Genomic DNA, 26,349 nt, shown 5'->3' on the forward strand with positions numbered 1-26,349 from the left:
CGAGAACCTCGGGCCACTGAAGCAGAATGTGCGAAGTTAATGGCTGTGCCACCGGGCCAGCCTGTGAGAACCCGTATATTTTGACAGTTGTATCAGGATTCCCCTGTAGAATTTATAGAAGTGGGGTGGGAGAAGGCTGAGAGCCAAATGGACTAATGCTGGGTGCCTCTCATGTTTTGATGTGAGTTGTTCTATGTATCTAATCTCCTCCTTTAATCTTCACAACAATCCTATATGTGTAGGGATCATTATCTCCTTATTATTGGGTCAAGTCACGGAACTTAAGAAGTGGAGCTAGAATAGGAATACAAGTCTTTCTGATGCCAAACCGTATTCTACATCAACATTTCCTCGGATAATATCTATACTGTTGTCACTGGCTACAAGCTTCATAAATTGAACCTTAAATAGTCTGGAAATCTTTATTTCAAAATGTAGGTGAAGAGTAAGACACTTGCTTTTTAAATTTTTAGGAGACCTAAAATATCTGAGATGGTTTTTCTTTATTCTGACACATAATACTTGGGCTATGTTTTAAGAATATTTAAGGAATGAGTGAATATTTCATTTGTTTTATTCCCTATGATAATGTATATCTTGATATATTGATAAAGGTAGAGGATACAAATAGTAGACATTTTAAAGAAGGTTTACATTTCTTAATTCCTTTTAGTTTATAAAACATTTTCCTTACTATTTAGAAACTGATTAGTGGTCTAAGCTAATTGCCAAAATATGTTGTTTTGTTAAAAGAAATTATTTTGGGAGAGAGGCTTCTCTTATTAAGCTAATTTGAATGACCAGTCTTGTTGTACCTTGACTTGTAATAATGAAAGAAGAGGTACAGAGAGCTGTTTTATTTGAATAATAGACTTGCCAATTAGCCATCAAGTGCTTCCATCTGTGAAATTGTTGATCAGATGGGTTAGCTGGGATGTTTCCAGACTAGGGCATCATAAATGGCACTTGAAAACTGTCACTTTGATGGTGAGGTTTCAAGTATTACACTGTTTGATGATGTGGAACCTTTTTTTCCTTTTGCAGTACCATGTTTTTTTAGAACATACTGATCCCACTTATGAATTCTGTGGCATCAAGAGAACTTGGGAGACCTGCCACTGATGTAAAGTTCTGCTTAATCTGCTGCTCTGGCCTGTGCTGAGATTAAACCAGAGTGTTAACAGTTTCTTTCATGGCCTTCACAATAATGTTGGTTGGTGATCTGACTGGCACAGGCAGGCGATGCTTGTTGCCTGTGGGCCATGGAGCTGGCATGCATTGGCAAGTTTCTTTGCACTTTCCCGTTAATATAAACTCATTTTCAAATGCCTCACTCCCTTAAATGAGTGTGTAGTAGTCTAAGGTCACATAGGTGTTGAGATTTCTACATGTGAAAATTGTGTGAATTAAATTTAACATCTGTCCTATAAATTTTTTAAGGATTTAAATTAGTTATTGGTAATTATTACATTTAAAAATTTGTTTAATAGTAACTTGGAAATACAAATTTCTAGAAATAATTGTTATGTGTCCTTCCTCGCTATGCCACATCTTCTTTGCTTGGTCTTATATTTTGTAGGATGTTTTCTTTAGTAAGCTGACTTTCTTGAATGATTGTGGATATGGTTAGATATTGGCGTCTCTGAATGACATTACTATCTGATAGGACTGTACCATGCTTTTCTTTTTCCACAAACCCAGATTCCTGAAATTTGGGCAGGCTTCCTGGTCACCAGTCTGTGTGGGGACAAATTCATGCCCATGTCACTTTGTGGACACCAGCTTGGCCTTCTGTCTGCACTGGCACAGATCTTTGACCTGTGCAAACTCACTATGTATTGGGCAATGATGAAAGGCCATGCTCTGGAGCTAGACCAGATCTAATTGGTGGCTGAGATCCATGGAAGAGGAAGAGAGAATGAGAATGCAGTGTCAGTGTGAAGGAAAGTGGACGGTTTGGGATCTTAATTCCTATTCATTTTTCTTCCAGGGTAGATTTTCATATATTAGCATCATCCCGAGGCCCTTCACCCTCCCAGAGTTGACCGTCTCCCAGTGAGAGAAAAGTATCGATTCAAATGTTTTGTTGTTTGTTATTTTGGAGTACTGACCACTGTGCCTTTTTCATCTCAAAGGTTTGGCTGTTTTCCCTCTCCTAGTCAAAAACATGCAGTAGTTAGTAAATAACATTGATTAAACAACGTCTTGGTTTTACATTTGAGGAAATTGAGGCATATAGCAATTATGCCTTTTTAAGTAACTTGTTCAGTGTATGACATTTGAAAAAAAAATGACTTCAGAGCAGAACTGAAAGACTGTATTGCTTTTAATAAGTGCTCCTCTGTAGAGCATGAAATGAAAGTATAAGAAGAGAAATAGATGTGACAGTGTGACCAGTACCTTCCTTCCCAAAAGAATAGATCTGGCCCCTGTGCTTTTTGACCACAGCTACCCTTTCATGTTTTGTAAGCATTTTTCTTCTGATGTTTTTTCTGTCTCTGTTTCTTTAATTCCTCAGAAATAGCAACTGTAATCTTTTGCATGGTATCCCAAGTAGTATTGTGGATGTATGAATGCTTAACGAAGTTAGGGTAGTGGTCAGGAGTAATTTGTTTAAATAGCTGCATGTTGCCAGTGACCACTGTAGTGGACAGTGCTGTATACATACTTAGTGGTATATCCTAGAGATTGTCCCATCCATAGATATAAAGGTGCCTCATTTTCTTTAAATGATTGATATTCCATTTTAAGAATGAATCATGATTTATTTAACCAGTACCTCTATCATTACCCATTTAGGTTGTTTCTTGTCTTAGTGTTTTCAAAAGGATATTTACTACAACACTGGGAGCTTTGAATTTAGGCTTTACCACTTACCTTGATCACCTTGGACACATTGGTTAACTACTTATTTATACAGTGGACACAATAGCCTCCACTTCGCAGGATTCTGTGATGATTAGAAGTAATGTATGTAATGGACCTCTAGAATGGTGCTAGGAGCTCAAAATAGGAGCAGTAGATAATTATAGCCTTACTGTTATTTATTATTTTAATAATGAGACCATAACAAGCCCACAGGCCTATGTTTAATATTGAATTGTGGCAGAACATTCAGAAAGCTTTGCTTAGCTCATTTTAGGATTATGAGTACAGGCAGTTTGCACCTTTTATTCACTTGACTTCTCTGAATTGTACATAGCCATCTGTAGATTACTTTTCGTATGCTAATTTAGAACTTTTATATATCACCTGGCAAAACTGTACATATCAAGCTCTTATGTGGTGCCTTGCCTGTCAGCCAGTGGTTGAATATCAGCATGGTCACAGTCTTAATACAACATTGCTTGTGTTTCAGTATTTTATGGTATATTGCAATATTGATAGAAAACAGGAAAATAAAAATGCTGATACTGTTTAGAAGTAGCCATAGGTCCTAAAATTATATGGATTATGTATTATGAGTTTGGATATCATTTTTTTCTTTAGTATTTTCAATTATGTTGCTTATTTGAAATAAAACCCTTAGAATTATATTGAAGTAGTAAACTTTTATGGCTGATTTTTTTTACTCTGTTAGTATTTCTTGAGGAGCAGAATTCTTAATTTTGAAGTCTAATTTACAAAAATTTTCTGTTATAAATTATGCTTTGGTATGATATCTAAGAAATCTATGCCAACTCAAGGACACAAAGATACTCTTATGTCTTGTAGAAGTTTTATTGTTTTAAGTTTTACATTTAGGTCTGTGATCCATTTTGAATTAATTTTTATATATGATGCAAGATATGGATCATGCTCAGTTTTTAAAACACTTTTTGTATGTGATTATCCAATTGTTGCATCACATCTTGTTGAAAAGATTATTTTTTCTCTACTTTTTTAATTCATGTTTTTAAAATTGTTGCATTCATAATAGTTTACATCATTGTGAAGTTTTAGCTGTACATTATTTCTTGTCTGTCCCCATATAAGTGCTCCCCTTCTCCCCCTGTGCCCACTCCCTACCGCCCTTCCCCTGGTAACTACTGAGCTGTTCTCTTTGTCCCTGTGTTTATCTTCCACATGTGAGTGAAGTTGTATGGTGTTTGTCTTTCTCAGTCTGCCTTATTTCTTTTAACATAATACCGTCTTATTTCTCTACTTTTGCATTTGCACCTTTGTTGAAAATCAGTTGTACCTATGTGTATGGCTTTATTTCTGGAATCTCTATTGTTCCCTTATCTATTTTTGTATCTTTTTTAAGCCAGTACTTACACTGTCTTGAATACTGTAGCTCCGTAATAAGTGTTGAAATCAGGTTGTGTTAGTCCTCCAATTGTTCTTTTTAACAGCATTGTTTTGGCCATTCTAGGTCCGTTACATCTTCATATACATTTTAAAATCAAGTATGTCAATTTCTATGAACAAAAACCTCCTGGGGTTTTGATTGACAGTGTACCAGATCTACACATCAATTTGGGGAGAATTGACATTTTAACAATATCGAATCTTCCAACCCGTGAACACAGTATATCTCTCCATTTATTTAGGTCTTGTTTAATTTTTCTCAGCAGTTTTCTGTAGTTTTCAGTGTACAGAATCTTCATATCCTGTCATATTTATGTCTAAGTATTTAATATTTTTGATGCCATTATAAGTGATATTTTTATTTCGTTGGTTATGTGTCTGTGAAACAGACAGTTTTACTTCTTCTTTTCCAATCTAGACTCCTTTTATTCTTGCCTTATCGAACTGACTGGAACCTTCAGTAAAATGTTGAATAGAAGCGTTAAAAGTGGACATTCCTGTCTTGTTCCTGATCTTAGTGGGAAAGCATTCATTCTTTCACTGTCAAGCATCATCTTAGCTGTATGTTTTTTAATAGATGTTCTTTATCAGATTACAGAAGTCCCTAGTATTTCTACTTTGTTCAGAGTTTTCATCAGGAATGGATGTTAGATTTTGTCAAATCCTTTTTCTGCATCTATTGAGATGATCGTGTCGAGCCTTTACTATTATATACCCCTTATAATATTCTTTGCTCCGAAATTGTTTGATATTAATATAGGCATTCCAGCTTTCTTTTGATTAGTTTTAATTTGCTATATCTTTTTCTCTTAACCTATTTGAGTCTTTATTTGACCTATTTGAAGTACTTTCCTTGGAGGCAGCATACCGGGTAGGTCTGTTTGTTTTTAATTGAGTGTGATAATCTTGGCTTTTTAATTGAGATATTTAGGTCATTTGCATTTAATACAGTTATTGCTGTGAATAAGTTCAAATCTGTCATATTGCTGTTTATTTACTATTTTTCTGGTTTGTTCTTTTGTTGCTTTTTTCTGCCTCCTTTAGAATAATTGAACTTTTTAATAATTCCATTATATCACCTTTGTTGAATTTCCGTCTAGTTTATTGTTTGCTGTAAGGTTAGAGTATATATCTTTGAGTTATCAATTTACTCTCAGGTGATATTATACTACTTCACTTATGGTATATGAATGTTAAAATAGTATACTTTGTATCTTCCCTTTGGATCTTTGTGTTATTGTCATGCATTTTAGTTAAAATTCCACACTATATTTTTATTATTTTTGTCTAAGTGGTCTATTTTTTTTGTTGTGGCAAAATATACATAACATAAAATTTACCATTTTAATAATTTTTAAATGGTATTAGGTACATTCATGTTGTGGTTCAACCATCACCACCATCCACCTCCAGAACTTTTTCATCTTCTCAAACAGAAACTCTATACCTATTAAACATTGATTCCTCATTCCCATCTGCCCCCAGCCCCTGGAAACTCCATTCTACTTTCTCTCTCTCTGTGTCTGACTACTCTAGTACCTCTTATGAATGGAATCATACAGTATTTCTGCCTTTGTGACTGGCTTATTTCACTTAGCATAATGTCTTCAAGGTTTATCCATGTTTTACCATGTGTCAGAATTTCCTTCCTTTTTAAGACTGAATAATATTCCATAGTATGTATATACCACATTTTGTTTATTCATCTATTGGCAGACATTTGGGTTGTTTCTGCCTTTTTGCTATTAGGAATAATGCTGCTGTGCACATTGCTGCACAAATATCTGTTCTAATCTCTGTGTTCAATTCTTTTGGTTATATACAGAACTTCCTTGACTTAAAATGGGGTTATGTCCTGATAAACCTACTGTAAGTTGAAAATATCCTAAGTCAAAAGTGCGTTTAATACCCCTAACCCTACTAGACATCATAGTTTAGCCTATCCTACCTTAAACATGCTTAGAACATTTACGTTAGCCTACCATTGGGCAAAGTCATCTAACACGAAGCCTATTTTATAATAAAATGTTGAATATCTCATGTAATTTGTTGAATACTCTATTGAAAGTCAAAAACAGAATGGTTGTATGGTTACCGAATGGTTGTAAGTGTATTGGTTGTTCATCCTTGTGATCGCATGGCTGACTGGGAGCTGCGGCTGGCTGCTGCTGCCTAGCATCATGAGAGTATTGTATTGCATGTTGCTAGGCTGGGGAAAGATTAAAATTCAGTCTGAAGTACCATTTTTACTGAATGCTTATCACTTTTACACCATCATAACATCAAAAAATCATAAGTCGAACCATCATAAGTTGAGGACTGTCTGTACCCAGAAGTGAAATTGCTGGATCATATGGTAATTCTATTTTTAAGTTTTTAAAGAACTCCTGTACTGTTTTACATAGCAGTCTATTGTCTATTAAAAATATTTAAATAATAAGAAAAAAATCATATATTTACCTGTGTGCTTATCATTTCTTGTGTTCTTTTTTCCTTTATGTAGATCTCTATTTCTATCTGGTATCATTTTCCTTCTCCCTGAAGGACATAACATTTTTGTAATGTAGGTCTGCTGCCCATTTAAACAATTGGGCTATTTTTCTTTTTGTATTGAGCTATAAAAGTTCTTTATATATTATTGTGGACGTACATAATACGATTTACAAATATTTTCTTCCAATCTGTGGGCTATCTTTTCACTTTCTTGATGGTGACCTTTGAAACACAAAATTTTTTAATTTTTTATTTAAGTCCAGTGCATCGGTCTTCTCTTTTATGACTTGCACTTTTGATGTCATACTAAGAAATCATTGTCTAACCAAAGTTCATAAAGATTTAGTCCTCTGTTTTCTTCTAAGAGTTTTGTGATTTTAGCTCTTACATTTAGTTCTGTGATCCCACTTTGTGCATGGTGGGCATCATACTTTTGTGTGTAGCTATCCAGTTGTCCCAGCACCATTTGTTGTAGACTCTTTCCGCATTGAATTGTCTTGACCCCTTTGTTAAAGATATATTGACCATAAATGTTAGGATTTATTTCTGAACTTTCAGTTCTGTTTCATTGATCTCTATGTCTGTCCTTATTCTGTAGTATTTTTAAGCTTTTTCTCTTTATCACTAGTTTTTAGTTACGATGTGCATTGATGTAGTTTTCTTCAAGTTTCTTGTGCTTTTGGTTTGTTGAACTTCCTACATCTGTAGGTTTATTATTTTCATCAAGTTTCAGCAAATTTTGATGTTATTTCTTTAAATATTTCTTCTATTCTCCTATCACTCTTCCACCCTCTCAGGGATCCCAAAGATGTATATTTTTCTTAGTGAATTTGTCCTGTTGTTCACTGATGGCTCTATTAATTTTTTTCCAATCTTTTTGGTCTCTGTTTTTCATTTTCTATTGCTTTGTCATTAAGTTCATACATTTTTTTCTTGAGCAAGATTTAGTCTTCTATTAATCCTATTCAATTTATTTTTCATCTCACAGTGTGTTTTCACCTTTTGGACACCCAAGATAAAGTTCCACCCAGCCTCTCTAAATTCCCCCTACTTTATCCTGTTGTGATTGATGTATTATAGTTTTCATCTCAAGAAGTTTGATTTGGGTTGTTTTTATGTCTTCCATGTCTCCATTTTTTGACAATTATAATAACATTTTAATGTCCTTGTCTGCTAATTTTAACATCTGTGTCAGTTCTGGATTGGTTTCAGTTGATTGATTTACCTCCTCATTGTAGGTCATATTTTCTTATTTCTTTGCATGCCTGGTAGTTTTTTACTAGTGCCTGACATTGTGAATTTTACCTTGTTGTATGCTGGCTATTTTTTATTCTTATAAATATTCTGGATATTTGTTATGGGATGCCGTTAAGTTACTTCATTCTTTCTGGTTTTGCTTGTCACCTTTGGTTGGTGAGACTGGAACAGTGCTTAATCTAGGGCTCATCATTCTCCACTGTTCAGGCAAGACCCTTCTGTCTAATAGTGCCTTGTGCGTTTTTCAGTTTTTTCAGTTTGGCTGATGGGAACAGGCACTCTTTCCAGTGAGAGAGGGATGTTGAAGTCTCCAACTATAACAGTGGATTTATCTGTTTTTCCTCGCAGTTCTGTCCATTTTTGCCTTATCTAGTGTAATGCTCTGTTATCAGACGTATACACGTTAAGGATTGTTGTGTCTTAGTGCTGTGTGAGAGGTAGGTACTCTTCTCTCTCAGCCTTTTGGTGTCTTAGTGCTGTGTGAGAGGTAGGTACTCTTCTCTCTCAGCCTTTTGGTGTCTTAGTGCTGTGTGAGAGGTAGGTACTCTTCTCTCTCAGCCTTTTGGTTGGTTCTTTCCCCAGCCTCGGGTAGTTTCCTCACAAGTGCACTGTTCAATACTCAGCTGAATGCTGAAGGAGGACCCTCAGAAGATCTCCAGGGTTTTCTCTCTGTGTAACTATTTTCTGTTTGGGACTCTGTTCTGATAACTCTAGCTGCTTTGGTCTCCCAGTAATCTCGGCTCCGTCACCTCAGTTCAGAGAGTCCACTAGACTCTGCCTGGTTTCCCTCCCCATGTATAGCCTGGAAACTGTCTCAAGGCAATAAGCTGGGGTAGTCACAGGGCTCACCTCCTTTGCCTCCCACTTCTCAGAGATCACTGTTCTTTGTTACTTGATCAACAGTCTTACAAACTGTTGTTCTATGTAGTTTTATCTGTTTTTTATTTGTCTCAGGTGGAAAAGTAAATTTAGTCTCTTTTGCTCTCTCTTGGACATAAGCAGATGTTTCTTGCTTTTTAATGGTAAAAAATTTGTGTTGAACTGGATATTCTAGATGGAGGTCTCTTTTCTACTTGAACTTTAGAGAGATCAGTATTGAAATTGTACTTGGATTTTAAGAAAATATGCTGAAATTGAATAATTAATTGAAACCAAATTAGCAGAAAGTGCTATTCTTTCTTAGCATTCAGAGAGAGTAAATAAACAAGAAAAGTTGAGGCCTATGTTGCTTTATGGACATGTAAAATTGAATATTTAGGGCAGGATTTCTAAACAAGAAGGCACAAATACTAAAGGGATAAATTGATAAATTAGTTTACATTGAAATTTAAAATTCATCTTCCTTTAAAAACACCATTATAAGATAAGTAGTTAACATTTGTGGAACACTTACATGTGCCAGGCACTGTTCTAAGTACTTTAAATATGTTAACCCATGTAATCTTTACAATAACTGTGTGAAGTTGGGTTATTGTTGTAATCCTCATTTTTCATATGCAACTGAGGCATGAAGAAATGTAAAAAGCAACACGGTGAGCCACAGATTGGAAAGATATATCTAACATATAATGGACAAAGCACCACTTATCTATATATATATATATATATATGTAGTTTCTACAAATCAGTAAGAAAAAGGCATCCATCTTTAAATGGGCAAAAGATACAAATAGAAGAAACGCAAATGGTCTATAAACATGTATAAGCTAGTGTTAGTGTACAACAATCTTGGAAACATTTTGGTAAAATCTAGTAATGATAAAGATTTGCCTACTCTACAACCTAGCAGATCTTTTCCTAATTATGTTCCCTAGAGAAAGTCTCCCACATGGATACAAGGACATTCATAACAGCATTGTTTATAACAGGGGTCAGTACTCTTTTCTTAAAGGGCCAGATAGTAAATATTTTGGGCTTGTAGACCAAATGGCCTTTGTTGTAGCTGCTCAGTTCCACTCTGCCATTGTAGTGGAAAAGCAGCCATATGTAATACAAAAAGGAATGGGCCTGGCTGTGTTCCAGTAAAACTTCATTTTCAGAAACTGCTGGCTCACCCAGAGGCCATAGTTTGCTGATCTCTAGTTTATAATATGAAAAAATTGAAAACAGCCTAATTGTCCATTAGTAGGAGAATGTGTACATAATTTTGCTTAACAGTGAAATTTTCTAAAGTGGTGAAAATGAATGCATGATCTCCACGTATCACAACATGATTAATCCATACTAACATAATGAAGGGAAAAAAGCAAGTGGAGGAATAACACATTGTATATGAAGTTTTTATATACAATTTAAAAATGTGCAAATACACTAATACTATAAATTACCTATGTTCACTTATGTAGTGAAAGTATAAAGAAATGCATGATAATCACCAAAATTAGAATAGTGGCTACACGTGGGGGTATGGAGAGGAATCAGTCAATCAGGTAGGATGACACAGGAGCTTCAGCCCAACTATTTCAGTGATGTTTTATTTCATAAGCTGGGTAGTGAGTGTGTTGTATTATTTATTAGATCTTTTTGTATCTCTTAAATGTTTTATAATAAGTTTTAAAAGAAACGAACCAACAGTGGTTAGTTAGAAAAAACATTAGTTGTTCACTCTCTGCATAGTTATCAGTTGGCTCTCTCTTCCTCTCAGCTGCTCACATACCTGCCCCATCGGCCTCTCACTCCCAGGAATGCAGCTTTCTACTCTTAGGCCTAAGACAGATCAGCCCACTGAATGAATAACCCCTGTGCCCAGTCTGCTGCCTAATTTGTTTACTATCTAGTCTCTTGTTCTCTAGAAGTATGCTTCAAGCATATCAGTTTTCTTTTCTCTAGCCTCTCATTTATTCTGCCTTTTCGAAATACTTTTCCTTCTGGGAGAAGGGATCTAAAGTTCTTAATGGAGACCACACAAGCAAATGATTGCCTTTGGCCTTTTCATGTCTGCTTGGCTCACAGAGGCATCAGAATGCCTTCTTGGCATGTTTGTGGGTGAGATAGAGATAAAAACTAAAAGTTAAAACTGCATTTATTTATAAAGAGATTGAAGAGTTATTTATTGGGCATTTGTGTGTGTGTGTGTGTGTGTGTGTGTGTGTGTTGGATAATCTTTCTCTAGGGTGGAATTCTTTCAGTTATGTCAGTAGCCTTCTCTTAACTTTTTGTTTTTCTATTAAGATATTCTATCAGAGAGCAATACTAGTATGCAGGGCACTGGCAGATGCTGTGTGAAGTTACAAACAAGGGAATACCAAGCCCTTACAGAGTGTTTTACTTAATGGAGACTTAATGACACGATGAGGAGAAGTGTGTACAGAGAAAATCTAGTGCAGCTGAAAGAGCACTGCTCAGAACAAGGAGAGTCCACTGGCAGCTAGTCTAGGGGCAGAGGTTGGAGAGACCAGCCGGGCCATATGCACAGTGTGCTCAGAACTATGAATGTTTTCTTGCCTAAAGGAAAAGACATATTTGTCAGTTAATGAATAATTACTTTAGCATTTGGAAAGAGAAGGTAATTTTGAAGTAGAGGCTGATTTCCAACAAGAATAAAAATACAATGTGTATATCATTAAGATGTAAATTTTGTTTGTGCTCTTTTTGTAAGAGGGAACTGAGTCACCATTTGGCAAGGGTGCTTTAGTCTTAAAAGTATTATTTATTTAAAGACAAAGAAGTAGTGATAGGTTTCGAAGAAGTTGTTAGTATGTGCAGTAATATAAAGTTGCCTCTGGCTTAAGCTAGGCAGAAAGATAAAATGGGAGACAGACAGAATAGAAAGTACTTGTAGTTACTTGGGAATAGAATTGTAAGATTAGCAAATAAAAATTCTGGATGCCCAGTTAAATTTGAATTTCAGATAAACAACAGATATTTTTTAAAAGTAAGTATGTCTCAAATACTACATGGGATGTATGTATTAAAAAATATTCATTTATCTGAAATTCAAATTTAACCAAGTATCACTTATTTTTATCTGGCAATCCTACTTGGGGATGAAGAACTTAAGTGATTTATACTGAGAAGGAAGAAAGCTAGTCCCACTAAGACTAGATGTTAGTATGTTTAATTTTGAGTGAAAAAATGATTGCTTTAATGGTTTTTGATAGTGTTAAATTGTTCATCTTTGGACGGGGCCTAACCTGCCATTTGCAGATAGACTAGCTATAGTGTTATTTCAGCTGCATTGGCTTAAATTAGAACTTTGTAGTGCCAGGTCTTGATGAATCAAGGTAATAGGAAGGCAAGGAGATCTCAGATCATTTCTAATAGGAGTAAAACCAAAATTAGTTAAGATGAGATATAAATGGATTTCATGTCTATGTAATGTTTATAGTTATCACTAGAGTGGTATAATGCAGGTGGTAAGAAGCACTCAGATTCTGGAGATTTTGGGTATGGCCTGATGATATTTCCTATCTTAGTTAATGGTATTGATATTTACCCAGCTGCCCCAGGCAAAACATGCAGCCACAGTGTAGTTCTCTGTTTCCTTCATGCTTAGTTCCCAAGTACTTACTATGGAGTCTGCTTCCTAGAATTCTTTCGAATGTATTTCTTCTCTTCTGTTATTGCCTCTGCTTAATTCAGGCCTTTACATAATCTTTGTCTGTACCCTCCTTGTCACCAGTCTCCTTTAGTAAATCTTCCTACCACCAGAAATGCCAGAGTGCTTTTTAAAATGCAGAACCCATTATTTTATTCATTTGTTCCAACATCCTTCATAAGGCCTTAATCATCTTCGCTGTAGGATAAAAATTACAGTCCTTAGGCCAAAGTGTAGTGATTCTTGAGGGGATAGGAAAGGCAGGCCATCTCTCCTGAAAAGATGTGATCAGAATCAACTGGGAGTTTTCTAAAATGGTGTGTGTTGTAGTCTGCCGTTGTTACTGGTGAGAGTAGGTCTTATCACTTAGATATACTAGGGCAGAAAGAAGATTAAGGACTAGTATTTGAACTGCTTTGTGGAATGACCCCTTTCACCTTTTTATGAGTTGATTGCCTATCTAGATTTTTCGTCCTTCATGATTTGTCTTTTTCTAGCGTCATCTCCTGCTCCAACTTTGTCATATTCTAAACTTGCCGTGTTATCCTATTTGTAATTCTTCTTGTCCCATGTCATTCTGCTCATTCATTCATGACTTTGTATAAGATATTCTCTCTAAACGAATGCCCTCTGCCTCCATTGTTTGTCTAGTGAATTACTACTTACTTTCCTTCCAGACTGCTTGAATAATCCGCTTCCCCTGAAAGTGTTTTGTGGTGTGTCAGGAAGGCTGGCTTATGCTTCAGGAACTAACCCCTAAATCTCAATGGCTTAAAACTACAAAGCTTTCTTCTTCACTCATGCTTTCTGTCTCTCACTGGTCAGCTGAGTGCTAGTTCTGTGGTGTTATCCTTACTCTGGGGCTCGAGTTGACAGAACACTACCATTGAGTACTGGTTCTTAAAAAGCTTTGACTGGAAATGACAGGTCACCTCTGCTTACATTTCATTGGCTAAAGCAAGTCACATGTTCACGTCTAACTTTAAGAGGTCTAGGAAGTACAGTCCTATTATGTGCTGGAGAGAAGAACCAGAAATACTTGATGGATAGAGGTTATTATCACATATGATATCTCCAAAGCTGATTAATCTCTCCTTACTTCATACTTCTATGACACTTTGTAAAACCTCTGTATTTCGTTGAATTGAAATTATAATAAAACCCTATATTAATAGGGAATGTGATATGCTTGGCAGTTGGCTATAGACCTCTGAAATTCCTAGCCGGCTAGCTGGGCAAACTCACTCCAGTCGTTTTATTAACCTCACAATAATGAGTCCTTTGCTCTATAAGTTTACATCAGTGGTTCTCAACCTTGGCTGTACTTGAGAATCACTTGGGGCGCTAAAAATTAAAAAAAATTCCTGAGCCTCACCCCAGAGCAATTTAAATCAGAGGGTGGGCCCAGGTGTCAGAATTTTTTAAGTTTTCCATGTGATTCTGAGGAATAAACAGGTTAAGAACCACTGGTTTACGTGTTCATTGCTTATTTGCTTTCTAGGGAGATTCTTTGAAAATAAGACCTTGTCTTTATTATATCCCCAAGGCTATTACTACTATTTTGGTGCCAAACCCCAGTTACAATTATATATTCATTTTTATATTTACTTGCGTGTTATCTGACTCCTACATACTAATTTTTAAGGACTAGCACCACATCTAATTGGTTCATCATATACCTAGTGCATGTCATAGTGTGTGGCACACCAGCTTTCCCAAGTCTTTTATCTTTTTTCCTCCTAGCCATCCCCACATTTACCTTTTTTTCTTTTCCTTTTTTTACCTTCTGTCTCCTCTATATGGCGCTCTCTTCTTCTTATATATTGTTCCTTGGTCTCGCTCTTCTTTCATTAGGTGAGATAAATATCATACTTGAAAAATACAAAGCAAGATGCAAGTATAATGTATTGGAAAAATATAAAGTAAGATACATCCAAACAGGCAAAGTTGTTAGTATTCTATATTAACACCTCTAGGGCCTGGCTTTTATGGCTGCTTAGTGGCTCTGACAGCTGATCACAATCACATCCACTTAACCTTCAGCTTCTTTGATCAGTGATCCAGCTAATCCCTGCCTTGAACTCTGTCTTCTCTTCCAGTGGTACCCATTGCTTGGATGTCAGATAATCAGCTTTTTATAGTATTATTTGTTGAAAGAATATTTTGTTCTGAGAACTATATGTTAAAGAGAAATAGCCCCTGGCCTCAAGACTGTGAGTCATATAATATTTGTACAAATTCTATAAACCAAAGAGACACTACATATTACTAATAAGACAAGATTTTATATGGAAAAAAACATCATCTTCTCCTTTAGTGTCTTGTAACTATATATTTCTTTTAAGCATGTCAGAGAACTCCAAACTGTTTGATTCATATTCTAAATTGCTGAATATTTTTCATAAAGTCAAAAGCGTGGATACGAAAAAGCATTTCTTTAAAGATGTCACATCTTCAGAAAATATCTATTGAAATTTAAGCAATGTTAACTCATGTTTGACTTCTTAAGAATTCGTGCTTTAGTCAACCCATTTTATTGTTTAAAAAACTTTGAATGGTAATGTGCAAGGTGATTGCTGTTTTATGTCTCTGTGCCTTTCAATGTGTCATTTCTTTTCTTGGAATGCCTTTCCCCACCACTACCCTCTCCCTTTTTTTGCTTGTAACAGTTCTACCTATTCTTCAATTCTTAGCATAAGGAAAGCTTTTATCAGATAGATTGCTCTGACTTCTATGCCCCGTGTAGGTGCTTCTGTTTTTGCACTTAATCTACTCTGTTGTATTTATGATTTTTCTCTTTCTTGCCTGCCTTCTAGTTTGTAAGTCTTTTAAGAGGAGAGCCTGTCTACCTTTGTATAGCCAGTACATGGCCAGTACATGGCAAGTACATGGCAAGTCTGTGGTTGTTGAGTGAATAAAAAAAAAATGTATTCTTTGTGTATGAAATGTCTAACATTCTATACATGGCTTTACATGGTATGATTTAGAAGATGGGCTAATTAATGAATTATGAATGCTTTCCAAAATAACCATTTGATTTGTGACTGACTTTATTTACATGTTTTGTAATTTAAATACATAAATAAATAGTACTGTAGTTGAACAGTGTTAAAGAAAAAAAGGCCACCTATGACTATAAGAACTCTAAAGCCAGTTGTAGAGTCTGTGGTGGAACAGTTCTGATACCTTAATGTTCAGTTTGTTGTAGGACATTCCAGGTTCTGCTTGATTCTGGGATGCTATTTCCAATTTAAAAAGATAGCTGTTTTAGCCACTCCTAAACATTTGTAGTTGACTTGTGGTTTCTGAAGTTTAACTGATTCTCTGTAAGGTGATGCTTCTTTATAACAAAGGTAGTCAATCATCATGCTTGCTCCTTCCTCATTGCTATGGGACAAAGTGAAAGTCACCCAAAATGGGGGACAGTTGGCCCCTATTCTGGTGAGACAGATTTCATAGATGTCTAAAGTGATTAGTGCTTATGGCATATTTCACACACACACATATACACACATTTTTAAGTAGGTGAAAATTGCTTCAAAGTGAATATCAAGGGTGGTCTTAAAGAGAAAGAAATGTCACAGTTGGCATTGTGCACTAGGCTACCAGCTTCTTATGTGACTTTGATCAGGTGTCTTTATGACCAGGTAATGGTGTCATCTCCCCCATTCCTCTACTAATTCATTGCCTCACTCCTCTACCTGTGTCCCGCTGAAATTTTTATATTCTCAAAATATTGGCTCCAGAACAGCCACTTAGGTTTGCTATATTGGAGGAGCTCAGTAGGCCTAGGGAAAGACAGTCACTTCTCAGAGAGGCAGGAACTGGAAGACTTGAAAGGAGGAGATGAGTGAGTTAGGGAAAGGAGTATAGTGTAGAGTATATGAATATAGTTTAATTCCCATTTTTTGACCTCCTTGAACTGTTGTATTGCCCATTATTATCTAAGCCCTTGCTGATCAACTTTCTAATAAATATTTTGTTGGTTATAGTTACTCAAGAGCCCAGCTATATTATAACAGTGGATGAAATTATGTCCCCATTGTCATGTTGGTAATTTTTTACTTATTTATCACAAGGGACATAGTGTTGGGTATTAAAGGTTTTCTGATGTTTAATTCTTACTCTGTTATTTTTATTAAAGGAAATACTTTTAAGATTACTCAGATGAAAGATGCAGCATATGTATATTAATTTTTTAATCGTAATATTTAGAATATTTGTATAGTTTTATTTTAAATGCCTACGATGCTTAAAAATTTATAGGAATATTAGTATTTATAAATATGGCATTTCAAAAGCAATGCATCATTATTTTGACATTTCCATTCTTATTTTTCTTTCCTTCTTTTTGTCTTTTTTTTTTTTTTTTAAAGAATTAATGTGCCATCTGGAAACCTCTGAGATCATGCCATATAAGGAATTTTGGGCTTTTGGCAACCAGTCATCAGGATATGCTGTGACTGTGCACCTTATCAGAGTAATGAAACATAATTAGAAAGGTGTTTAACTTATATATGTTTGAAAATATTTTTATTTTGGGGATTCTTGTATGGGCATTATGGGAATAAAAAAATTAATACCACTCTATCCCAAGGTTAAGGTGATTAAGTTATATCATCATGGGTCAGTCGTTGGATCCATAAATAGAAACGTAAATCAAATGTAAACCCTATATGACTAAATGGTTCCGACCTATTTTTAAACACTATATCCTATATCTTCTTTTCAGTGTTAAAATAAGCAAATACAATTAGTTTATATGTTTTTTCAGAGGAGAGAGTTGCAATAGTACATTGTAATTAACTTGCTCTGTTCTTCCCTTCTGAATAATATAGTCATTGGAACTGTCAGCCAAAGGACCTTTTTTGGGGGAACATTTTTTTTAACTCTAAAAAGTAACAAGTTTTTAAAATTAATTGAGAGAAAACAGCTGAAATCATGCATTGAAAGGGTTAAGTCGACATGAAAGAATTCATTTCCACTTTAATGACCTAGCCTTGCTGGGTTAGGACGATGGGGAACATGCTTCTGACTTGTACTCCTATTGCCAATTAACACCTCCTATAACAGGTTGCCTCAGCTAGTCATTGAAGCTCAGGCAGTAGAAATAGTTTACATGCAGCTTGTTTTTCACACTAGTTGTTTAATACTCACAAAATTAGTATTAAAAGGTTGTTTCTTATCTTGCTGGGTAAGAGATAAACAATACAGTGGTAGTTATTTGTCTGTGTTTGAATTTGCTTATTTTGTGTTTTTTGTTTTTTTTTTTGGGAGTTTTAGTTGAGAAAACTGAAGGTGGTGGTTTCATCAGATTTTTAAATTTTTTGACAAATTCTGTTCAGGGTTATATTGGATACCATAAATTAAGAATTATTTTCTGTCAACTATTCAATATTATATATGAGTAGGTTTTATTTTGTTTTTAAAAATGTAATTACCTTCATTTGTTAGTAAAGTATATTTTCTCTTTGTTGAAAAATACATATTTTAAGAGACCTTTAAAAATAATTCTATAATTCAGGACCAAATATATACTTTTAAACAACCATTATAAAAATAAGTCCTGTGTAATTTTAATCCCAGAACAACTGTTTTACAAATTTTGAAATGTTTTTTGTCATTTCCCAAGATAACTTTATATTTTTAGATATTTTTGGAATATTGCAGTTCAGTGATACTATGTATTTTACATTTCTTTTAAGTGACACTTTGGTTCATGTTTAATCAGCAGGTATTTTAATAACATAATAAAATTGGCTAAATAATTGATACCAGTTCACACTAAGAGAAAGGTGGAGTAATGTAACTAATAGTGTTAACAAATTTGTTAAAAGGCCTGAGTAGGTAACACTTTGAGTCGTTAGTTTTTATCCTGTTATAATGGCAAATGCCTTTTTTCTTTTAACACTTAGTCAACAAGGGCTGCCCAAGTAAAACTCACAGTTTTTTATGCTGGATCAGATTTTAACCTTCTAAATGGAAAAAAACAATCCGTGTCTCATTTAATTTAACCACATTTAAAATTTGTGGACCTGGATGATAATTTCTATTTTACTAAACATGGCAGATCAAAACTCATTGTAGAGAGAGGTAAGTTTGATGCCTTTGTGGAGTCCATAATAGGTGCTATATCATAATAGGTATGTTATATATACTTATATAATAGATATTATATCATAGATTTTCATGTATGTATAAAGGTTGGTTATACTGCTTGTCCATATGCTCACCTACTTAGCCTATAGTTCTGTTAGATTGTTGACTTATACTCTTAGTAAGTTTAAAGGTATGGATTTTCCTTCTTTTAAAACAAACTTATTTTAAAGTGTCAGATTTATTTAAGTAATTTCAAAGTTGCCTATTGGTATTGAGTATTAAGGATTTGTATAGCAAAAGTACTTATCTTGTTTATATGGGGGTATTGTGTGCATTTTAGTTCCATATTTTTACAGCAATATGTAACTAGATCATATTCCAATTTTCAAATTGTAACGCTCATTTAAGTTTTAACAGTAGACATTAAAGTTGCAGAACATTCAGAAGTGTCTTATTTTACTTACCTGTTGTCAGTGATGTGTTTTTGTTTTGTAGTGGCAATGTGTGAAATAAGACCAGGTTTCTTCAGTTTTTTATTTTATTTTTTCTTTTGCTTAATACCACTTTAGTTATATCAGTGCCTTCAGTTATGCTAATAGTTGTTATTAAAGGACCTTGAAATTTAAGTTATATGTCCAGTCTCGAAAATAATGACTTTCTTTACTTCTCTATTATGCTGCTAAAATAGTTGTTATAAGGTTAGCAGAGTTAACTTGAATAGTTCACACACTATGTAAGCTGATAAATTTAGAGCTGTGCTATTAAGCATCAGAAAGAAAACATTTTCTCCATTACTTATTTTTTATAAAAGTAACAGCCTAAGCCAATTTAAGAAATTCAAAAAATATTTGTGCCCAAGTTTTCATTTTATTTATATAATTATACAGTTCTTACCTTAGTTTACCCAGCATTTAGCTTAGTTTCTTAAACATAATAAGTTCTCAGTATATGAAAGGTGACGGAAGTAATTCAAATTCTGTACATTTATTGAGATTTTCTTCATCCTGTGAATGGGACATGTATAATTTGTTGTTATATGGGATCACCATGTGTCCATTTTAGTTGAATGTAAACATAGCCTAACAATAGTTAACTTAAGTCTAATTTAAGAAAACAGAATCAGTTTCTACCTGTGAAATCTTTTGTTTTTCATTAAAGTCATAGGATTGTAAATATGAGACATGAGGGCAGGGGTAGTTAAAGGGACTTGGAAACTTTCTGTGGGTGAGGGATAAAACCATCATTATGTTTGTTTTGCTGGGTAACACTTCCCAATCCTGGGACTCCATCTCTGTGCCCATTATCACTTCATTACCCTGACTGCTCCTACTCTATACATTTCCCCTCTTTTTTTTTTTTTGAACAGTTTTATTGAAATATAGTTCATATACCGTAGAAGGGTCTGAATAGACATTTTTCCAAAGAAGATATACAGATGGCCAACAAGCACATGACAAGATGTTCAGCATCACTAATTATTAGGGAAATGCAAATCAAAACTACAATGAGATGTGGCTATTATTAAAACGACAAGAAGTAACAAGTGTTGGAGAAGATATGGAGAAAAGGGAACCCATGTACACTCTTGGTGGGAATGTAAACTGGTGCAGCCACTATGGAAAACAGTATGGAGATTCCTCAAAAAATTAAAAACAGAACTACCATATGATGCAGCTATTCCTCTTCTGGGTATTTATCCAAAGAACACGAAAAAACACTAATTTGAAAAGATGTGTGCATCCCCATGTTCATTGCAGCATTATCCACAATAGCTAAGACTTGCAAACAACCTAAGTGCCCATCAATGGATGAATGGGTAAAGATAAGGTTTTATATATACATTGGAATACTAGATTTCCTCTCCTTGAATCCACTGCCTCATATTTTTTTTTCTTGAGTTATTTAACATTTAAAGTAGAGCTGTATGTCTGTATTTATTTGCCTACTATAGCCATCTAGCACCTGAATTATCTTGAAAATTCTTACTTGAGACCTCTACTTCTGTTATGAATTAGTGTCCTATTTTTGTTGCGTACATTTACTCTGTTCTTTAAAATACATTAAAGTAATACTCAAATAATGTTGTATGCTTACATATATACAACCATGATTTAATTGTTTGAACAAGGTGATATGTTTGAGAACTGTTATTTTCTATCATTTGTATGCTGTGATTAAAAAAAACAAAACAACGCCAAATGTTTTTTGTGACTTAAATATCCTACAGTGTATTTTAATAAAAAGGCATATTTTTGTTTTCATAGTAGCGTATGTAGTACTGTATAAGTAAATCCAGTGGTGCGTTTTGCTTTGCATAGGCCCACTGTGTCCATCTAGATTTCAGAAAATATAGGGAGGCTCTGAAGTGTTCCCTGTTCTCAGCGGGCATACTGACTGCTTTTGGATAGAAGAACCTCTCAAGTCTTATTTCCATTTTCTTTAATAGGAAATGGCTCCAGGTGGCAGAGGATTCTAAAGTTGTAAACAATGGAAAGGAACTAAGCTTCCAGAATAAAAGTAGATTTGGTCATCTGTTAATGGGATGGTATGCTGTAGTGGAAAGAGCGTGTTGCCAGAAGTCAGTAATTGCATTTTAGTCCTGGGGATGTATGCCAATGTGTGTTTTTTCTGCCTTTCTAACTACATCATGAGCTTTTGAAGCCTTCGTTTTAACCATGCAGCTAAAGTGCTAGGCACATGGTAAATACTTAAATATTATTTGGAGCTTGGGATTGATCTCTACCTCATATTTGAAAAAATGATCAATTTTTTCAGAGCCTGAAAAAGAAACTCCAGATTTTCTCTCAGAGGACCATGTGGCCCATGCAATGATTCCGAAAACTTTAGGTTAAACAAAGATAAACAGATTTTTTCCACTCCAGGATTTTTCTTAGAGGCTTTAATATTCTAACATACAACATAAATCTGGGGGGGATAGGGTGGATATGCAACGTATTCCAAACTTACTTGACTAGGAGTAAACTCTGTGGATGATATTTTCTTGAAACTCCTTTCCCAAAAATGAATATTTTAAAAATCTGTCACACTGCAGAATAACAAAGAATTGATAAAACTTGGTGATATATTGAATATAAGAACCGAAGGAAAGTCAACAAAGATTTTGCCTAGGTTTCTAGTTTGAGACTGAAGATAATTAGAGTTATAAGTTGGGAAGATTAGTTTGTAGAGAAACATGGTTTGAGTTTTGAGGACTTTGAATTAGAGATGTCTCCCTTGGGGGACAATATGATGATTGGTACTGTTAGTAATTTAGGAGGGACCCTAAAAATACCTGATTTAATCAGTCACCAAATGTCTGAACCCTTCTGTAACATTTTCACCAATTTGAACACTTATGTTTGAATAACTCCAATTACAGGGAACTCAACTTCAGTTCTTCTTTAGATACCTTGGACCAATATATTTTATATTGAACTCAAATTTAATCTCCCCATTGCTTCATCCTGTTAGCCCATAGTTTACGAACTATATATTTTAATTCAGTGGTTCTCTTAGCGAGCATTGTAGTCACCTGGAGGGCTTTGTAAAAAGCTCAGATTTCTGAGTTCTGCCAGGAGACTTTCTGAGTCCGTAAGAATGTGAGTTCTAACAAATGCCCAGGTGATGCTGGCACGTCTGGTTCAAGGACTGCACTTTGAGAACTATTAGTCTGAACTTTGTGTGACAACTTTTTAAATATATTTGAAGATAGCTGTTGTACCTTGAATCTTTTCCAAGCTTCATCAAGTTCCTTTGAACATTTCCTATATATCATAATTCTAAGTCTCTTTCCTATACGGGTAGCTCAGATTTTGAGAATAAAGAACTTTCTAAAGTGGAATCCCTTACGTACAGTCAAGAGCTGGCAAAAAAAAGGCTGCATCCTTAAGTGCTTGAAAATATTTTCTGCTGGTAAGCATTGAAGCCTATGTGGTTGTCCTGTGGGTTCTTAATTTACCTCCCTTTGTTATCTAGCCTCCAAGAAAGAAAAATCTGCCTCTATGTGAATGTACTTAGCAGACATACTTCTTTCTCTTAGCTTTCTTTTTAAATTAGGGGAGGATTCCTTCAAGATTGTAAATTAAAAATATTGAGTATAACAGAAGGCTAGGGTACTTTTGGCTTAAGGCAATGTTGCTGATTAAGATGACTTGAGCCATCAGAGATCTCAGAGAAGGGGGCTTTCAACAATATATATATATATATATATATATATATATATTTTTTTTTTTTTTTTGCTGAGGAAGATTATCCCTGAGCTAACATCTATTGCCAATCTTCCTCTTTTTTTTTTTGCTTGAGGAAAATTAGCCCTGAGCTGACATCTCTGCCAGCGTTTCTTCACTTTCTATTTGGGTTGCTGCCACAGCATGGCTGCTGAGTGGTGTAGGTCCGCGCCCAGGATCCAAACTGCAGACCCTGACTGCCGAAGCGTAGTGCGCTGAAGTTAAGCACTATACCACGGGGCCGGCCCCTCAACAATGTTTTTTAATTAGTAGATATTTTGTTTCTAGGTTTATTTGCATTAATAAAAGAACTATCATGAACGTTCTGGTTCATGCAAACATCTCTGCTTATTTGCTTAATAATATCTTGGAGTGCAAAAGTAGGTCAAAAAGTTTGTGCAGTTGTAAGGCTCTTGATATACATTGTTCAGTTGTTTTTCTGATAGATTATACCAATTCACTTTCCTACCAGCAGTGCTGAGAGTGTCTCTTTTATTATACCCTCTCCAAAATTGGGCATTGTAAAGCTTCTTTGATAGAAAAACAACAACAACGTCTTAAAGTGTTAATTGGCATTTCTTAATTAAAGAAGGTCAACTAGTGAGGTTAAACATTTTTCTTACTTATTTCATCATGTATTTCTTATGTAATTAGTAGCTTTATATTCTTTGCCCATGTTTCCATTAAGCTTTTAGTATTTTGTTAATTTGTGTATTGACTTTTTATCATAAATGGGGCAACTATTTTTTGAGTTTTTTCCTTTTTAATTTTTTTAGTATTCAGAAATTTTAGGTTGTGTTATCAGTTTTATATTGTTTTATTTGATCAGTTGGTTTTGTACCTAGAATGTGTTTCCTCGCCCAGATCAGATAGACATTCATACATATGTATGTGTGTATTTTTTTAAGTGAAACTCTATACTCATCACTAAACAATAACTCTCCATACTCCTCTCTCTCCAGCGCCTAGCAACCACCATTATACTTTCTGTCCTATGGTTTTAACTGCTCTAAGTAGCTCATCATATAAATAGAATCATACAATATTTTGTCTTTTTGTGATTGGCTATTTCATTTAGCATAATGTCCTGAAGGTTCATCCATGTTGGAGTGTATTGCAGAATTGCCTTCCTTTTTAAAGCTGAATAATATTCCATTGTATGTATATACCACATTTGGCTTATCTGTTCATCTATCAGTGGACTCTTGGGTTGCTCCCACATTTTAGCTATCATGAGTAATGTTGCTATGAACATTTGTGTACAAATATCTCTAAGATCTAATTCAGTTCTTTTTTGGGTATAAACGCAGAAGTTGACTTGCTGGATCTTACGGTATTCTATTTTTAATTTTTTGAGAACTTGCCATACTGTTTTCCACAGTCGTTTTACACTTTATATTCTCTCCAACAGTGCACAAGGGTTCCAGTTTTTCCACATCCTTGTTGTTTTCTGTTTTTTTGATAGTAGCCATCCTAATGTGTGTAAGGTAGTAGTGCATTGTAGTTGTGATTTGCATTTACCTAATGATTAGTGAGGTTGAGCATGTTTTTATGTGCTTAAGGCCATTCATAGATCTTCTTTGGAGAAAAGTCTTTTCACATCCTTTGCCCATTTTTGAATCAGGTTTTTTGTTGTTGTTGAGTTTTAGGAGTTTTCTACATTTTCTGGATATTAATCCCTTGTCAGATGTATAATTTGCAAGTATTTTCTCCCACTCTATGGGTTGCCTTTTTTTTTTTTTTGCTTTTCAGGGAAGGTTCGCTGTGAGCTGACATTTGTCACCAATCTTCCTCTTTTTGCTTGGAGAAGATTCACCCTGAGCTAACATCTGTGCCAGTCTTCCTCTGTTTTGTACGTGGGTTGCTCCCACAGCATGGCCACTGGCGAGTGGTGTAAGTCCATGCTGGGAAGCTGAACCCAGGCTGCTGAAGCAGAGTGCACCAAACTTAACCACTACACCATAGGGCTAGCCCCTGTGGGTTGCCTTTTTACTCTGTTGATAGTGTCTTTTGATGCACAATTTTTTTTTTAAATTTTCATGAAGTCTAGTGTGTCTATTTTTTCTTTTGTTACTTGTATCTTTGGTGTCTTATCCAGGAAATCATACCAAATCAGTGTTATGAAGTTTTTGTCCTATGTTTCCTTTTTTTCTTGTTTTAGGTTTTACATTTAGGTCTTTGGTCCATTTTGAGTTAATTTTTGTGTGGTGTTAGGTAAGGTTCCAGCTTCATTCTTTTGCATGTGGATATCCAGTTTTCCCAGCACCATTTGTTGAAAGATTGTCTTTTCCCTCATTGAATTGTTTTGATATCCTTATTAAAAATCATTTGACCATATATGCAGGGGTTTATTTCTGGACTCTCTGTTCTCTTCCATTGATCTATATGTCTGTCTTTATGCCAATATCGTACTGTTTTGATTGCTGTAGCTTTGTAGTAAGTTTTGAAATCAAGAAGTGTGAATCTTTCAGTTCTGTTCTTCTTCAAGATTGTTTTGGTTATTCAGGGTCCCTTGAGATTCTGTATGAATTTTAGGCTGGATTTTCTAATACTGCAAAAATTGTCATTGGGATTTTGATAGAGATTGCATCGAATCTCTAGATCTGCATGCTTTGGGTAGTCTTGACAGTTTAACAGTATTAAGTCTTCCAATCCATGAACATGGGATGTGTTTCCATTTATTTCTGTCTTTGTTAACTTCTTGCAGCAATATGTTGTAGTTTTCATTGTGCAAGTCTTTTGTCTCCTTGGTTAATTCCTAATTTATTCTTTTTGATGCTAATGTAAATGAAATTGGTTTTGTAATTTCCTTTTCAGGTTGTTTGTTGTTTGTGTATAAAAATGCAACTGAGTTTTGTGTATTGACTTTGTAGCTTGCTATTTTGCTGGGTTCATTTACTCTTAACAGGTTTTTTTTGTATGTGAAATCTTCAGTTTTCTGCATGTAAGATCATCATCTGCAGACAGAGATAATGTTACTTCTTCCTTTCCAATTTGGATGCTTTTTATATCTTTCTTTTTTGCCTAATTGCTTTGGCTAGAACTTTCAGTATGATATTGAATAGAAGTGGTGAAAGTAGGCATCCTTGCCCTTGTTCCTTATCTTAGAGGAAACATTTTCAGTCTTTCACCATGGAGTGTTATATTTACTGTGGACTTTTCATATATGGTTTTCATTATGTTGAGATAATTTCCTTATATTGCCAGTTTGTTGAGTGTTTTTATCATGAAAGGGTGTTGAATTTTGTCAAATGCTTTTTCTGCATCAGTTGAGATGATCATGCTTTTCTTTTCTTTTTAACTCCTTTCATTCTGTTGATGTGGTGTAATAAGTTGGTTCGTCAGTTTTCACATCTTGAACCATCCTTGCATTGCAGGCATAAATCCCATTTGGTCATGTGTATAATCCTTTTAATATGCTGAGTTCTGTTTGCTAGTATTTTGTTG

At 34.8% G+C, this 26,349-nt stretch overlaps 1 protein-coding gene across 3 annotated transcripts in view; it reads left to right on the top strand.

Annotated features, from left to right (window-relative positions):
- The window catches only part of PSMD14 (proteasome 26S subunit, non-ATPase 14), a 94,573-nt gene that overhangs the window by 19,703 nt on the left and 48,521 nt on the right, over window positions 1-26,349 (top strand). The window contains exon 4 of one of the 3 annotated variants that reach the window (XM_070581373.1): window positions 1,991-2,135. The exons of 1 other annotated variant lie outside the window; for it this stretch is intronic. In XM_070581373.1, coding sequence (XP_070437474.1) covers window positions 2,079-2,135 — 57 coding nt within the window. In that variant the 5' untranslated portion in view covers window positions 1,991-2,078. Of the gene's footprint in view, window positions 1-1,990; window positions 2,136-16,953; window positions 17,080-26,349 lie in introns of all 3 variants that reach the window. One more of the 3 variants, XM_070581374.1, reaches the window with a different exon arrangement.

Source organism: Equus przewalskii, chromosome 17, assembly GCF_037783145.1.
Source record: "Equus przewalskii isolate Varuska chromosome 17, EquPr2, whole genome shotgun sequence".
In the NCBI taxonomy this organism is placed as follows: Eukaryota; Metazoa; Chordata; class Mammalia; order Perissodactyla; family Equidae; genus Equus; species Equus przewalskii.